General features: G+C 36.8%; 1 protein-coding gene across 3 annotated transcripts in view; it reads left to right on the top strand.

The window, feature by feature from the left end:
- The window catches only part of HBS1L (HBS1 like translational GTPase), a 93764-nt gene that overhangs the window by 39523 nt on the left and 35807 nt on the right, over positions 1–18434 (top strand). For all 3 annotated transcript variants that reach the window (XM_050787952.1, XM_050787953.1, XM_050787955.1), the window contains one exon: positions 14455–14563. In XM_050787952.1, coding sequence (XP_050643909.1) covers positions 14455–14563 — 109 coding nt within the window. The remainder of the gene's footprint in view (positions 1–14454; positions 14564–18434) is intronic.

Consider the following 18434-nt stretch of genomic DNA (forward strand, 5'->3'; position numbering starts at 1 on the left):
ATTAAAAGTTATAAAGGCATTTTAAATTTAAAACGAAAACTAGTGTTCTACATTAGTGTTTCACATCTTTATAGATACTAATTAAAATTGAAATTACTTAATGCCACAAGTTTACTTTTAGAAATTCTCCCTTGTAATATTTCTCACATTCAGTTGAGGATTTTATGTGAAGAAAGAAACCCAACTTGATGGTTTGGATTGCATTTAAGAACATTATCCCTAGGCAAGAGTTTTCATTAACTAGTACCCTATTTTATGTAGATGATAGTATTAAAATGTTCAAACATCTTGCATTTGATGTCATTTAGAGATAAATGATCTATTTCTATGGGGGAATGATTAGGATTATAAGGACATAAACCCTAAAAGGTCATCTGATTTTCTGATTTGAGGCAGGTCTTCAAATGTCTTTTTAGTTAGGAACCTGAAACCAGTCAACAATAGGTTAGGTGATTATAATTTGCAAGTAATGTTAAATGAGTGTGAACAAATTGTTTAATTTACGTAAGCCCGACTTCTCTATCTATAAAATTAGTTTTATACTATATGAATAGTTCTAAATCTTTTTTTCTGACCCATGACACGTGAGAGAACACTTGTCAGGATCAGTGTCTCCTAGTGACAGTGGTTTTTAAAAGGGGGAGGAGCAAGGATGTCCCTATTATTTTGATGTACCTGTTCCTCCCAAGCTGAGAATCACTGGGTTAGAGAGTATGTTCCATTTTTTCATAAATAAATAATTTTATTAAATATTTGAGTGCCTAGTATGTACCATGCACTGGACTGGATGTTGTAAAATACATCAGAAAACAAACTTCTGGAGCTCTTAGTTTAGTTGAAGAGGTAAGGCACTATATATTTTACAAGATAGACAGAAAACAGTATATGCTACACGAGAATATGCAATAAAGTCTTGATATGCAAGTTACGTCATTTTGGTCTGGAGCTATTATTTTTAGCAATTTGAGATTATCATGTGTGACCTAAAGTTGATAGGATTATGTTGTGATATACACTTTAGAGGCTAAATATACCTTTCTCACCTCCCCAAATCACCGTTCACAGAGTGTTAAGAGAACAGTATCCAGGTGTTTATTGCCAAAGGAAGAATAGCCTAGCCTTCCGGTTTCCTATTGGAAGTTAAAATTGTAGTAAACAGAAACTTTCTCTTTGTTAAGCAGAAAATGATCTAACTAGTAGGCTTTAACTGTGTATTAGGACATTCTGAAATGCAAACATTAAACCTAATCAGAATAATTGGTTTTAATATTAACTCTTACTCAGAAGTATCTGAGTAGATGTTAATGATGGTTAACCTCACTTAAACTCACAAAATCGTGATCTGGACAAAGCATTAATATTTTTAAAGGGGCTGGGCACGATGACTGAGGCCTGTAATCCCAGCACTTTGGGAGGCCAAGGGGGGCGGATCACCTGAGGTCAGGAGTTCAAGACCAGCCTGGCTAACATGGCAAAACCCCATCTCTTCTAAAAATAGAAAAATTAGCTGGTCATGGTGGCAGGCACTTATAATCCCCAGCTACTCGGGAGGCTGATGCAGGAGAATCTCTTGAACCCAGGAGGCGGAGGTTGCAGTGAGCTGAGATCGTGCCACTGCACTATAGCTTGGGCAACAGAACAAGACGCCATTTAAAAAAAAAAAAAAAAAAAAAGGCTGGGCGCAGTAGCTCATGCCTGTAATCCCAGCACTTTGGGAGCCCGAGTTGGGTGGATTGCTTGAGCTCAGGAGTTCAAGACCAGCCTGGGCAACACAGTGAAACCCCGTATGTACTAAAATACAAAAAACGTAGCTGGGTGTGATGGCATGTGCCTGTAATCCCAGCTACTGGGGAGGCTGAGGCAACAGAATTGCTTGAACTCGGAAGGCAGAGGTTGCAGTGAGCCAAGATCGTGCCATTGCACTCCAGCCTGGGCAACAGAACGAGACTCCGTCCCCCAAGAAAAATAAATAAATGTGTGTGTGTATTTTGTGTGTGTATGTATATTTAGAGGCACTTGGTTGGCAGTTTTTGTATACATTCAACTTCAAAATCACCCTGCTTCAGTTACCTTGGGAACACCACTTCCATGAGGTTCTGAGAAGATTTAGAGGACAGAGAGTGGAAAGGGGAGGGTGCCTTGGAAGCAACCTAGAGAACACCAGAGCGAAAACTCCACTAATCAGCCATGTGAACTTTTGGAAACTCACTTAAATTTTCATCTGTAAAATGATGGACAAGATCAAATGACCTCTAACATATGACTCTCAAATTGTATGATATGTGAATCTCAATTCTATGTAAGGATTCTATGAGGAAGGTAGATACTTGTTTTCAGCCTCCCTCTCTTTTGAGTATTAGTGTTGCTTCATTGGCTGCCTTCTCATTCTTCTTTTTCTATAAGCTATCTAGGTCTTGAATCACTTCATGTGTTTTAATGTTGTTTAGCATTCCTGTAAAACTGATTATCCAGCTGTTTTCTATGGATTTCTATCTGTATGTCTGGGTTATTTTTTGTTTATTTGATTTTTTGAGACAGGGTCTTGCTCTGTCGCCTAGGCTGGAGTACAGTGGCATGATCTTGGCTCACTGCAACTTCCACCTCCTGGGCTCAAGCGATCCATCTTACTCAGCCTCCGGAGTACTTGGGACTACAGGTGTGTACCGCTGCACCCAGCTAATTTTTGTGTGTGTGTGTTTTTTTTTTTTTTTTGTAGAGACAGTTTCTCCATGTTACCCAGGCTGGTCTTGAACTCCTGGGCTCAGGTGATCTGCCCACCTCAGTCTCCCAAAGTGGGATTATAGGCGTGAACCACTGCACCTGGCCTCTATCTGTATGTCTTGAAGGAATGTCTGACCAAATGTGTCTATATTCATGAACAGTGTCTAGGTTAGAGTCATAGCAGTCATTTAGGTTCCTGTGTTTTGCCTTCCTAAGATTTAATTAATTTCCATGTTCTATTAATGTATTGACTCTCATGTCTGTTCCTTCTTACTCATTTCCGGTGCTATAGTACTTGTTCAGCTGCAGTCACAGTGGTTGTGGTCTCCTAGAAACTTATCTTAATTTCTCTGTCTCTTTTTTCTTTTCATCTTACCGTGCTGTTCATCACATCTGTTAGAATGAAAGCTATCTGAAAATAGTCTGTCACTCATCTTTGTGTCCTCAGTGCCAAGAACATGCTGTAATTTAACCTGAAAAGCTCTAAAGATCCAAGATCATGTCTAGGCAGTCTTTAATAAAATAAAATTTTTGGTGACAGTTTCTACTTAGGAGGAGGAAGCAGAGTTCCTCTATGGACTGTTGTAATGTTGTACTGAATGAAAGGAGTAAGAGAAATAAGATTCTGACCAGCAGACTTCTCTTAGTTTCCTGGAAGGTATTTCCTGTTTGTTCATGGCATCACCATCTACCCTTTCTTTCTTGGCAGAAAATCTGAGGGCTGTCCTTTCTCTCATCTCCTCCATTCATTCAGATATCCAGGATTCATGATTTTACCTTGTACACTTGTCTCTCGTTTCCTTGGGTTTTGGCTCTGCTACCCGCCCCCCGTCAACCATCTGCTGATGCTTAAATACCTGATATAAAATGTCATTGTATTTGCATATAACTTATGCATATCTTCCTGTATACTTTTAAATCATCTCTAGATTACTTTTTTAAAAGTACCATTACATGAAAAGGAATCTAGATTATAAGTAATGTGGATACCAAATGCTATGTAAATAGTAGTTAAATACTGTATTCTTAAATTTTTTCCAGTATTTTCAATTTGTGTTTGGTTGAATCCATGGATGCAGAACCCAAGGATATGAAGGACTGACTGTAATATCTTTTAAAGTAATATCGTTTAAATATTCCTTTGTCTATCTCCATTGCTCATAGATCACTTCATAGAATTTCTTACATGTATTTGTACAACAGTCTTCTAACTGCTTTCCTTTCAATCTTGCCTCCACAATCCATTTTCTATTCTGAGGTCAGAGTAAGTTTTAAAAGTATGATATGTATCTCCAATGCTTAAATTCCTTCAGTGGCTCTTGTGTTTCAAGATCAAGTGAAACGTTAGACGTAGTCCTAAATGAGTTGCCTGCTTTTCTAAGCTTATGTCTCACCACATTCTTGGATCTGTTTATTTCTGTACCTAGCACAGTGTCACACAGTTGGCATTTCTCGGCCTTCCCTTCATGAATGAATATGTGATAGCCAGAGAGTAATTTGTGTCTGTAAATGTCCTGGTATCACATGAGAAAAAGAGGAAGTTGGCATTTTGGTGACTGTCAGAGACCCACGGACTATGTGCTTTCTGTTAGTTGTATGAAGCATTAGGTATTTCATATGTGCCAGTCATTTCTCTAAGTACTTTACATGTATTGGCTCATTTAATTCTCAATTCTTCTAACATCTCTGTTAGGCAGATACTATTATTTAATGGACGAGGAAACTAGGCATAGAGAAAAGTTAAGTGATTCACTTGAAGTCATGCAGTGGCAAGGCCTGGCTTCACACTCAGGTTGTGTTGCTGCAGAGTCCATGTCTTATCTACCAACCTAACTGGCTGGTGAATTGGAGGCATTTGGTGTGGAAAACTTGTTGGGATTCCCCTGTGAGGGCATGAAAAGTATTCATGTAACTTTATATGTACTTTATTCTGTTGGTAATTACCTCAGAGGCTCTCAGTAAATCTTTGTGAAATGAATCTAAGAGTCTTTCATCATACATTGCTGAAGTTGGCCTCTGTGATTCATGTATTACACAAGAAGCTATGGCTTCCTTCTATTAATAATCACAAATCTTAGCACAATAAAATTAAAGTATAATTTTCATGAAAGTAGTGGCTTTTGCATGAAACATGGAAATAGATGAGCCATGGCCATGCATGGGAGAAAACAAGAGTGTTTATGTCAGGGGTTCTCAGTCTGTTTATGGGAGTTGCAAGGAAGAGATGGATCTTGAAGGGTAAATTGTGGTCATGTTAAAGACTAAATGTACAAGTAGATTTTTTCTGTACAGAGCTATGGAGTATATTTTAGCAGGTGAGATGATGAAAACCCTAGTGGACAGAAGTAGAACATGGTTTGGGGAGCAAGAGATAGAAAGCAGAGACACCATATCAGATACTAGAGGCATGAGTCATTTTTATTATAAAAATAATATATAGTCATTGTAGCATAGAAGTATATAAAGTTTGAATTGAAAAGTCAACTCCTCTCTTTCCTACTATCACTCCCTAGAAGTAATCACTTTTAAAAGTGTGCACTTTTTAATGCCAGTCGCATAGTGGTATGATATAGGACCATTGCTATATTATATTTCAGTTGCTTTTTCTACTTCATGTGTCATAGTGATCTTTTCATACATGTAGGTCTTCTAATTCTGTATCTGTAGCGTACTATTCCATTGTTTAGATACATCAAAGCCGTTCCCTTATATACATCTACAATTTTTTGTCATTACGTATGGTAACACAGTGAACAATCTCATTCATATACTGTTGCACATTAGTGTTAATGTTTCTATAGGCCATATTCTCAGAAGTATGGTGTACATAGCAACATTTTTTTTTCCCTTTCCTCTGCCACACCTCTGACTTGTGTTTATTGACCTGGCCCATTTATTGCTCACTTTCTTTTGCTGAGGAGTTTTTTCTCACTAGTTTGTAGGAACTCTTTATTTTTTTTCTTTCTTTTTTTTTTTTAGACTACTTTCGCTCTTGTCGCCCAGGCTGGAGTACAATGGCACAATCTTGGCTCACTGCAACCTCTGCCTCCTGGGTTCAAGTGATTCTTCTGCCTCAGCCTCCCGAGTAGCTAGATTACAGGTGCATGCCACCACGTCTGGCTAATTTTTGCATTTTTTAGTAGAGATGGGATTTCATAATGTTGGCCAGACTGGTCTCAAACTCCTGACCTCAGGTGATCCACCCGCCTCAGCCTTCCAAAATGCTGGGATTACAGGTGTGAGCCACCATGCCTTGCCAGGAACTCTTTATTGTGTATATTAACTAACCCCTTGCATGTATTTTCCTCACATATTTTATGCTCACTTGTGGTATCTTTAATCAGGGAGAAACTTTTTTAATGAGACAATGCCTCACTCTGTTGTTCAGGCTAGAGTTCATTGGCACAATCATAGCTCACAGCAGCCTCAAACTCCTGGGCTCAATCGATCCTCCCATCTCAACTTCCTGAGTAGCTAGGACTACAGGTGCATGCCACTATGCCCAGCGAATTAAAATTTTGTGTGTGTGTGTGGAGACAAGGCCTTGCTTTTTGCACAGGCCAGTTTTGAACTCCTGGCCTTAAGTGATTCTCCCACGTTGGCCTCCCAAAGTGCTGGGATTTGTAGGCGTGAGCCACCACGCCTAGTCAGGCAGAAATTTTTATAACAGATTTGTACATCTGTACCTGAAGTAATTATACACATATTTTTGTGTTTTTCTCTTTGCTTTACGTTCATATCATTAATCGATAAGGAATTTATATGATATGCTGTATATATGATAGAGCCTTTTCTCCAAATGAATTGGCCAGTGTTCCCAGTATAATGTGTTGAATAACTCATCCTTTTCCCATTGATTTGAAACACTTCTGCATATACTGAATTTCTATTTATAACTACATATAATGTATACATTCCTATATATTTTTTCCATATATTTAATTCCTGTTAATTCCTATATATAACATTCATGTAAATATATTTCTACTAATTGGATTATTTGCAGATGCCCTACTCTAATTCATTGCATTAGATATCTGGTATCTTGATATCTGGTAGTTCAACTTCCCTGTTATTATTCTTAGTTTATTTTATTGGTCATTCTTTCACATTTACTCTTCCAGAGGAACTTCAACATCAACCTGGCATTTTTCCCCCCAAAATAGTCCCATTGGACTTGTTCTACCAGATCATTCTTAATTTGTTATGTACTCTTGAAACTTATCTGCATGACACTTAAGCAAATAAAAAACACTGAGTTCAAGCCAAGGTAAGGTACTTTGTGATACTATTTATCTGTGGTGAGATACATATTTATTGTAGTATTTCTTGATCCTATTATCACCTAAAATGATTTTAAAACTAAAAGAAGTTAGTAGGTACAGAAATAGCCAGTAAAACCAAAAATTATCAGTAAACATGTACTGATAACAAACTTTAGCCATTACGTGTTTTCTTCCCGGGATATTACTATAGAAACAATAAAATAATTTTATAGAATAAAGGTCTGATTTTTTAGTTTGGTATGAGAATGTCTTAAATGCTTGTATGTATATGATATGTATTATATCATGGTGAGGTGGGGGTACATTTTTCAGATGGGGTAAACTCAGTCTCTGAAATATCTGATGACTAGGTTAAGGCTCAAGTTCTGTGAATTGTCTGATGGCCGAGCCTTAGATTTCTAGCCATAGTAGACTAGTAGGATTGGTTGCCCTTGTGTATAAAAGATATCTGTAGATTGTAAATAGGATCCTAGGGCTGAAGCTTAGGGAATGCCTTATAATGGCTTGGAAAAGGTGAGGAATTATAGAATGATGAGACACAGCAGAATATTTTATGGAGAAATCATCACATATACATTTCTATGGTTTTTCTCTTTCATAATCTTAATTTGGCTTTCCTCATTTCTAAACAGTTTTACTACTTACCCTTCCAAAGAATATTTAATACTACTTCTGTTTTACTTTCTACTTATTAAATGAGAAAAGGAGTCCATGAACATAAATCTACAAAAGATCTTTTTTTTTTTTGAAAAAAAGCCATTTTTTCAAAACTTTAGCCATATAGTCTTTAAAAGTTTATTGATGAGTGCCCACATTTAGAATTTTTGCCCCACTGACCCCTGCATATGCCTTTTCTCATTTTTTTTTTTTGCCTCCTCTTTATTACTTTTGAGTCAAGTCAAATCTCATTTCATTTGCTAAGCCTTCTAGAATTACTCAGTTACATATTTTGAATTTCTCTTGCTTATTGCCTCTACAGCTCAGCTTAACAACTTTTATAACTTGTCTCTCAGAATAGTGTAGAATACGCTTTTTGATAATAGCACTAGGTAATTCGTATCTTTTTTTTTTTTTAATTTAGCTATGTCACAGGCCACAGTTTTATGGCCTCTGGCAGATCAGCCTGTCTGAACCCCAGTTTCTCTAAAGAAATGTAGGAGTAATTATACCTATTCTGCATGGTTGTGTAAAGGTAAAAGACCATGTAAAGCACCTGGCTGAAGAGCATATGAGAGTGCCATGTTGACTTTCTAGAATTTATATCTCAACTTTGGGAGGTAGCTGGTATTAAATGCAAGGAGTAAGTAAAGAGAGTAAATTGAGGAGGTTATTGCCATCTAAGATAACTTATAAAGACAGTAGAGGTCACCTTATAGTTTCACAATTTAAACCCTTAAGGATTAATCATTAAACTGTATTTATTGGTGACTTGTTACAGGCAGAGCACTGTGTCATGTGCTGTGTACTATATGAACGTGTATAAGGCATTTCCTGACCCCTGACAGCTAGTATTCTGATAATGAGTGTGCTTAAAGACCAAAGGAATGATTTAGAAGAGCATAAATTGGGGATATGCAAGCAGAGGGTTTCATTAAATTCAGCGAGTCTGTATCAGTTGTGTGATGTGAGAGAGATCTACCTTTGCATCCTTCATAAATGAATATACATTGGAAAAAAAGCATCTTCAGGGCAAGAGACCTACATCATTTCATGGTCAAGAGAAAACCTAGACTCTATTTAGATCTTAGCCCCAGGAAGGAACCAGGAGAGCCCTGGGGAAAGCAGCTTCTCAAGGGGTAACCACTAGGGACAGAGGAGGCAGTTTCTAATTATGTTTTGCTGTAGAGTTGGCTGGAATATGAGAGAGGTCAACTGGACAGGCAATGAGGTAATTTGGTTTAAGTGCAAGCTCTGCCACTAAGGTCAGGTCACTTATTTGTCCCTTGTTTCTTCGTCTATAAAATAAGATTAGACTTGATCAGTTGGGTAGCCCTTCAGCTGGGTGGCTATTATTTCTGTCTGAATGAAAACTCTACCTAACAAATGATCAGTTCTTCTCTATTCTAGAGACAGAACACTAATGATGAATATGAGAGTTTTCAGAATATGTATCTTTTGGGTGATCATGATTTGGTGGGTGGGTTTTGTGAGGCTTAGGGGAGGACATTGATGATCTTTCTTTGGAATGTTGCATTTTACTTTTATCTCATAATGGGCTAGTTGATTTAAAGGACGTCTTAGTGGTTTAATTCACCTCTTAATAGGAAATGGAAATTTTACATACTTCATGGAAAAGTTTGGAGGAAACTGAAGCTAGTGAAATTAAATGAACTGCTTAAGCCATAAGGTGACAGCTAATTAGTGGTAGGGCAGGGACTAGAATCAATGCTTCCTGTTTTTTCATCCAGTACTTATTTCTTACTGTCATATTTTGGGACTTACTGAAAATTTAGTGTTCAATTTCTTGGGATTGTTAAGTGGTGAATGAATTTCCAGTTGTTTGGGGAAGATGAGAGAACACAGTAAACATTTTACATTTTAAAAAATATGATGGATTTGATTATATATATGTATCTCTTATTGTTCTGTGACTGGTTATTTTAGTTATGAGTTCCTTTCTGACCTATATCAGTAGAGTTTGCCTGCCTTCCAGAATGGTGCTAGCCATGAGGGGGACTTTGTAATGTGATTGAGTAAGTAGAAGTATATCACCTTGCTTTTAAGAACAGCTTAGTGGATAATTTACTGAATGTATGTTTTTATCCTTGACTATGGAGAACATTATTAATTTAAATTAATATATTTCCAAAATAGCCTTAGCCATGGTTATCTCTCAAAAGTTCTAGAGTTGGACTTATTAATGTCCTTGAAATAGCCTGCAAAATTTTATATGTATGGTACATTTTTCTATGAAGAATGCCCCATGGTTTTTGTTAGTTTTTAAAAGGGGTACCTGACTGAAAATAAAGATTTAAGAACCACTGCTTTAATGGGGTGGTATTCAAATCCATACTAGACTTTCACTTAAATAACTGCATTTTTGAAATGCTACATCACAAGTTTGATGTTCTATAGAAAAGTCACAAAAAGAAAAGTATTATGATATTTATTGTATCCCTAGAAATATTACAGGATCACATTGCAATTTTTGTGTGTGCTTAGAACCTTTTATGCCATTGTATGACCCACCTACTTTTTTAAAAGCCAAAATTTCCATATTTCAGTGCACTAAATATGTTAAGTGGGACAAGAAATTTTTTACGTGGAAAATGGTTGGAAGATACTAAGATGAACTATAACAGGAAGTTGGAATTAGTGTTGTAAAGACTGGATTGAGACATTTTCATGCTCTATGGTTTTTTTTCCCTCCTTTTGACAGAGGCCAGAATCCCCCATGCCACTTTTCCTTGTTTTAATCTGTCAGGATGTCTCCTTGTTCCTAGCACACATGCATGCACATAACCACACCTCATCATCGTCATCATCATCATGCTCTTAAGTATCCTCCTTCCTTATCTCCTCACTCACCTCTCACTACCCTTTGGCTGTAACTTCAGGAACTGCTTTTTCATGCAAAGCCAATCCTTCTGTAATTCTCAATCTATTTTCCTAGTGTTTTTTTCTACTCCTTGCTTTACTTCATTTATAGCCTCTTAAACCTCAGGCTCTGGAAGGTAACTTTGTTCTCTTTCCTTCCTTTCCATCATTATTCTGTTATCATCTTCCCCCCTTGATTTCTGTTCTTTTGAAGTTACTGTCTTTAGCTGAGCCAGCCTTCTGTCAGTCCTTACTGCTGTCATCTAGTGAACAGCCTCACAGTCACTTCTCCTTACTCATGGGAGACTTTGGCAGCTGGCTTACTCTTTTCTTCTCTCCCTAAGCTCTTCATGATCACCGCTCATGACCCATCTGTACCACCAAGTCCAACACTGGATTTTCAGTTCTTTGACTATCTTATTTCCAGTGAGCTTCACCTCTCATCAGAAATTTACTAAGATTTCTTCTCCTTCTTTACTTACAGACCCCTCTGCTTTCTCCTAGTGCATCAGGACTCTTCCTTTGTCATTTTATTTATTTTTTAAAAATCAGCTTAGATTTCATTATTTGTAATTTCAGTGCCATATAATTTCTTCTTATACCTGTTGGATAGATCCTTAACTCTTAATGAAGCAGTTAGTGTCTTCTCTGTGCCTTTTTCATTAATGGCTGAACATTGCTAGAGAAAGTCACACAAAGGCAGATAGATTCCACCATAAATTCATTATCACAAATCTTAAATGGGCCCTCAATACTATCCAACAGTTCCTTTTATTTTTTAAGTGTTCAGCTTACTCTGTTTTTGCACAGCAGTTATTGAAAACCTTATTCACTTTGCAAATCTTTTTACTTTCCTTGGGTGGTCCCAGAGCATAATTAGGTGCTGTATTACGGAGAAAATAGAAATCATCCATTAGGAATTTTCATTTTCCAGTTCCTAAACATGCAAAGCTGCCTTCTGTTGAAATAAAATAGCGTTTCTCCTGTCTCAGCTCAGTTTCTACCTGTACTTTGGATTTCATCTCATTCTACCTTCTTAGAAATTCTAAAGTATTGATGATCTCTTCGTAATTTATTCAACTAAACCTTCTCCATTTAATCTTTCCTGTCAGCTTGATCCCATTTCCCCTTTCTATTGCTCTTCTGCCATATTATTCCCTTTTCAGACAAACTTTTTAAGAGAATCATTTTCATACATATGCAATCCCTATCTAAAGCTCTTGGGACCTGATTTGATTTAGAATTTGGAATATTTTGGATTAGGAAAACGTTAGCATGTACATACCATCTGTAGTATAATAGCCCCAGTGAATTGTGGAGCAGTTCCCTGTAATCAGACACATTGCTATTTCTGTCCTGAAGTGTGTGGCTGTCACTTTCAATAGGATCAATAAGTGCTATCAATAAATAGCTTCATATCAGTCCATGTTAGATTTTGCTTCCAAATGAGTTATTAAAATAATAAAACCCAAAACTTTAATATTTCAATGCTTTTGGATTTTGAAATTACAGATGAGAAGTAGTGAACATGCCTTCATTTTTCACCTTATATTTTTTAACCTAGTTTGGCTTTTACTTTCTCACTTTTTTCAAATGACTCTTGCTAACTCTACCAATGACTTTTATCTAAAGTGATCATGTCACCAGTGAATGTTTTCAGTCTTCATTCGGTTGACTGGCCCAGAGCCCCAGATCCTGGTGATGCCAACTCCATCAAACACTCTCTTCCCTTAGCTTCCTTGGCACCACCCTCCCTGGCTCTCCTTCACCTTTTTGTAGGTGTATTTTCTGTTATCTTGGCATTAAATGCTAGAGTTCTTCCAAGGCCTCTTAGGACCACTTCTCTTCTTGCTCTGTGCTCTCTCTCTTGGTGGTCTCGCCTGTATCTATGTCTTCAATTACCAATTATGTGTTGATGCAGCTCAGACCTCTCCTTTGAGGTCAACCAACATGTTCAATTGCCTATTTAACGTTCATTGTCATTTGGAACTCTCAAATATTAGGTCCAAATTCCTAATATGTCTCAATTTCAAAATTTTCCCTAAACTGTTTGTTTTCAGATGTCCCTTTACTTCATCCTCCTCTCCCTTTCCCCTTCCCCTCTCTTTTGTTTACCTCATTTTGGTAACTTCTGCCTCTGTTAGAGCAAGCATTAGGATCTTTGGTATGACCTAAAGGTCCTGCACTCTCTGGCCCTGCCCATCTCTCCAGCTTCATGTAGCTCCCTTCTGCTCTTACTCCCTCTGAGGAACTGTGCTTCCTCCTACAGAAGCGCCATTATACAAGCCTCTCTTTCTGCTTGGAATGCTCTTTCTTTCTGTGCTAGTTATTATAATTTATATTCATTTTCCCCATCATAGCTTCAATTCTCACTTTCCCAGAGAAGCTCTCTAAGTCATGTGCCCTATCATCAAATCTTATGGCACCATATATGGATTCTTTATAACACTAATAACGATTTTAATTGTACTCTTTTTTTTTTAACCATTTAGTATGTTTTCCCCACTAGAATGTAATCTCTCTTAGAGCAAGTGTTACGTCTGCTCTTCACCATCGCATTTCCAGCATAGTGCCTGGTGTATATAGGCAAATAGCAAACATTTTGAATGAATTTTATACATTAACTTATCTTTTCTTATATTGTTAGTGGTTTCTGTATATGTATTTACCAATGTAGCACATGCAGTTTCTATAGTTTTATGTGGATCCAATCCTGATGGTGTTTTTTCTGAAAATTATAAAGACACATTTTCAAAAGTTCAATGAATTATGTAGGGATCAAATGCAAAAAAAAGTCTTTCTTTGATCTAGCTCATAATTTGTTCTCCTCCATTCCTCTATTTTTAATTTTATTTATTTGTTTGTTTATTTATGTATTTATTTATGGAGACAGAGTCTCACTCTGTTGCCTAGGCTGGAGTGCAGTGGTGCAATCTTGGCTCACTGCAACCTCCGCCTCCTGGATTCAAGCGATTCTCCTGCCTCAACCTTCTGAGTAGCTGGGATTATAGGCATGTACCACCGTGCCCAGCTAATTTTTGTAATTTTAGTAGAGACGGGTTTCACCATTTTGGTCAGGCTAGTCTCGAACTCCTAACCTCGTGATCTGCCCACCTTGGCTCCCAAAGTTCTGGGATTACAGGCATGAGCCTGTAAAAATGCCCAGCCTTTTTTCTTGTTTTTGAGACGGAGCCTTGCTTTGTCACCCAGGCTGGAGTGCAGTGGCATTATCATAGCTCACTACAACCTTAAACTCCTAGGCTCAACTCATCATCCCACCTTAGCCTCTCGAGTAGCTGGGACTACAGGCACGTGCCACCATGCCTGACTAATTCCCCCATGTTCTTAATTCAGTTTTCTACATTAACCTCTTTCCCCAGATTCTTTATAGATACCAGTATTTTAGTAAGTCTAGTGTTGTGTGCAAGTAAAATATAAACTATATTCCAGCACAATTCAGTGGACTCTCAACTTGTTCATCAGTTCGTAAATCTCACAGGATTAAAAATAGTTTAGCCATCTGCTAACTGACCAAACAATTTTAGTATTGTGAAAGGGTGTGGTAGGAAAGGGAGGTATAGGGTCTAGGTATAATGTCAGAACAAGGCTCAGTGCAGAAACTACCTTGTGACCTCTTAATACTGAAACTTAACAGTCAGTTCAAAATTAGGAAGAGATTTGGTGGAGGTTAAGCATAGGAGAGTCCTGACAATAGGGGATTTCCTAGATTAAAGTGACAGATTTTCTTTCAGCATTAATATCTTACTAAATTTTTTAGAGACAAGATTATGTGTTTATAAAGGCATTTATTCTGTGAAAGTTATAATCCATAATTTAGAATAATACATAATAGATTTCTGTATATTACTAAATAAATTAATTGGCCTTTTATATTTTACTCCTTAATTAGGAAAACCAGTAGATTCCCAGACATCGCGAAGTGAATCTGAAATTGTGCCAAAAGTTGCTAAAATGACTGTATCTGGAAAGAAGCAAACTATGGGATTTGAAGTGCCTGGGTAAGACTTTGAGTACCCCCCTCATCCCCACTCCCACCCCCACGTTTTTGAAATCAGTATTGCCTCCTATTAGTCTGTAAGAAAGAGACTGTTTCAATTTTGCATCATATATCATTAGCATTGAAGTATCATATATCCTCAGCGCAACATAGTACAAAGAGACAAAATGAGAAATTAGGCTTGATTCTGGCCTTATGTTGTGTGTATTACTTACTCTACCTCACTGTCAGTTTTCTCACATAAATATTTTATAGCTACTTTAACGTAAAAAAACCTATGATTTTGTGAAACCTAGCACTGTGAGATAGGGAATTCTTATACCACTAGGTGGCAGAGATAACCAGATTTCGGAGTGAGTCCCAAATCATGGAATCATTAATTAAATTTTTTAATAACTGAAATATTTTTAAACTCTTTTGGATTTTTGTATTGAATAAATTGGACCATTGTAGCAAAGACATACGATATGAAACATACCTAGAATTTGAAACAAGTAGTGAAAAATGGAAATAAAGCATACCTTGGTAGCACTTGTTTGTTCTTATCACAGTCTCTAGAATCCTTCCAGGAGTTTTTATAGACAAGGGAAGTGAGTTGCTTTGAAGCCATTAATTTTTAAAGTAAAATTTTTCAGAATTTTCAATTATTCAATAAATCTTTTACTTATAAATTGTATGTATTTTGTCTGTCAAAATGATAAAGAAGCATTGTTATCAAATATAAACAATAGGTTTTTAACTGTAAACAACAGATTTTTATATACAGACTTTTTTTCCTTTTTTTCTCCCTTTTCCCAAGTTATATTTTTAAAAAAATATAAACTCAGGAGCCTTATTTTTTTTTTCCTTACACTATTCTTTTGTCTAAATTAGTGAGGTATCATGAGTTTTGGTTGGGAAGAATGTTAATTATCACCTAGTTCAATTTTTGGGTTTTATAGAAACAAGACTTTATTCACTAGATTTCAAAGTCAGTGAAGGAAAGGACTCCTTATCTAGGACATAGTAGGCATTCAGTATACATTAATTGAATGATTGGATGAATGAAAAAGTTAATTTCTATCATGAGTAACTTTAGCCTGTTAAAATAATTTAGAATTCTGATTTGGTCTCAAAAAGCTTCATGTATGCCGTTTTTCCTTCTGAACTGGGATTGGGTTGTCAGAATTATAATCGCCCCTTTTGTCCTTATTCTTGAGTGCCATTTAATTCTATTATGGGATTTTTCCATTAGAAAGAGAGAGAGAGGAAATAAATAGAATATACAATTTATTGTTCTAAGGATTTTATAATCTTAGTTCAAAAGATTTTTCAGAAGTCTTAGCAACATGCAAATAAACCCAAAATAATGTATTATATTAGAAGTAAATGCATAGGTATCTAAATGAATAATTATAACGATAATGGGTAATAAATGTGTCAATAAATGTGCGTAATTTTTAAAGCTCTGTAAGTACAATGCAGGCCTTTCAGAATTTTATGACTGTATTCTTCATGAGGCCAGGGGGCCAGGGACTGTTAATGTTCATCACTGTATTCCTTTTACAGAATAGTTATTAAATATGTGTTGCTCAGAATCCTTGGGGAAATACATATTATTTTAAAAATAAACTTACAAATAATATAAAGGTAAAAAATCCACCCACGAGGCAACATTTTGATGTGATTCTATGGGAGAAGTTGTTAGAATATGAAAGGTCTGTAGTTATAGATTGAAATACTCAGAAATGCTCAAGGCCAACCAAGTTGTACTATTATAGGAGTTTTTTGAGATTTATAATAGGGATAACACTTAACCTGTTCTGGGTTAGTCTTAAGAAAGCATATAGAAACACAATGAAACACTTTTGAGTCAAGATTTCAGCATCATAGATTTCTATATAGTGTGATTCTCAATGATGTCTTATTTGAAAAAGGATATGGCTGGGTGTAGTGGCTCATGCCTGTGATACCAACACATTGGAAGGCTGAGGCGGGAGGATTGCTTGAACCCAGGAGTTTGAGGGAGCTATGATCCTGCCATTGCATTCCAGCCTGGTCAACAGAGTGAGATCCTGTCTCTATTTGGAAGAAGAAAAAAAAAGGATAATGCATAATGTATTGCTTGGAAGGAACTGAAACAGCAAACTTTCTTTTTCTTTAATAACATTAAAAATAGTAGATGCAAGGAAATGCATGTAAGTAGAAATGGAACATTGCATATAGAAGAAATATTCTTCTTTTAAACTCTTAAATCTCAATTATTAGCTTCAAGTATTTAACTCAAGAAGAAAGATTAAACCTCTAGATTCATCTATAGTTTACTTTTAGAAAGGCAGTTTAGAGAAAAAAAAAGACTAGTCATTTTATAATATTAGATAAGTGTACAGGGTGGGCATTGTGGCTCAGGACTGTAATTCCAGCATTTTGGGAGGCTGAGCTGGGAGCATCACTTGAGCGTAAGAGTTCAAGACCAGCTTTGGCAATATATTGAGATCTCCTATCTCTACCAAAAAAAAAAAAAAAAAAATAGCTGGGTATGGTGGTGCATGCCTGTGGTCCAGCTACTTAAGAGGCTGAGGTAGGATCACTTGAACCTGGGAGGCCAAGACTGCAGTGAGCCAAGATTGTGCCACTGCACTCCAGCCTGGGCAACAGAGTGAGAGCGAGAACATCTCGATAAAAAGAAGGAAAGAAAAAAAAAAGTTTACAAAATGATACCAGAAAGCAACTGAAAAAAATTCAACCAACTTATTCTTTCATTCATACCAATCAGTAATTAATTATAGGCCTGAAATCCAAGTGGTCATTTTTAGACCTTATCTTAGATATTTTTCAAAACTTAAAACATTGACTTTTATTTCGTAATATGCAGAAGTTTTTTTGACTAAGGGCAGACTTACCTAGGATACTTTTCTAATTACTTTGGTCACTTCCCACCAACACTGTAAAATTTTAGTGAATTAATTTACAGTTTACCTAAGATTTACTTAAAAGGGGCCGGGTACAGTGACTCACGCCTGTAATCCCAGCACTTTGGGAGGCCGAGGCAGGTAGATTACTTGGGGTCAGGAGTTAGAGACCAGCCTGGCTAACATGGTGAAACCCTGTCTCTACTAAAAATACAAAAATTAGCCGGGTGTGGTGGCCAGTGCCTGTAATCTCAGCTACTCAGGAGGCTGAGGCAGGAGAATCGCTGGAACCTGGGAGGCAAATGTTGCAGTGAGCTGAGATCGCACCGTTGCACTCCAGCCTGGGTGACAGAGCGAGATTTCATCTCAAAAAAAAAAAGATTTACTTAAATGGAAATGCTATCCTGAAAGCGTGAGCTTCAAGCCCCTGCCCACTCTGTCCACCATAGCTGTCTGCTTTGATCTGTTTTCCATATTGAATTTAGTGTAAGCTTGCCTCTGAAGAAAATGTTTTGCAGCTAAAAGCAAAAAGATATGGGGCCCGAGATTGTGATTTCTCCCAGGTCTGATCCAAACCAGAGCCTGTGTCTAGTCACAGTAGATCACTTGTGTTATAGTTTGTAGGGCTTTTTACATTCTTCTAAATACAAAGTTACCATGTTTTGCTTTTAGAACTAGCTGTGGTCATTCAAACAAATATTTGCAAATTAGAGTCTGATTTCACTTAATTTAGCCTGTTAGAATCATTTAAAACTATGGAACATTTTCCACATACTACTGTTTTTACCTACTAGTTTAAGATGAAGTGCATCTGCATCTGTCTAAGTAGTGCTCAAAAATGAATACCTAAATTGGTTAGTAGAGATTTGAAAAAGCAAAATAAAATGAGAAAGGGTATGTGGCTTTTAATGAAGTTGCAAATATAACTAATGTGACTCTTTTCCTGAGGCATATTGTGAAGGACTAATATTGGGCATATAA

The sequence above is a fragment of the Macaca thibetana genome, chromosome 4 (genome assembly GCF_024542745.1).
Source record: "Macaca thibetana thibetana isolate TM-01 chromosome 4, ASM2454274v1, whole genome shotgun sequence".
Taxonomy (NCBI): Eukaryota; Metazoa; Chordata; class Mammalia; order Primates; family Cercopithecidae; genus Macaca; species Macaca thibetana.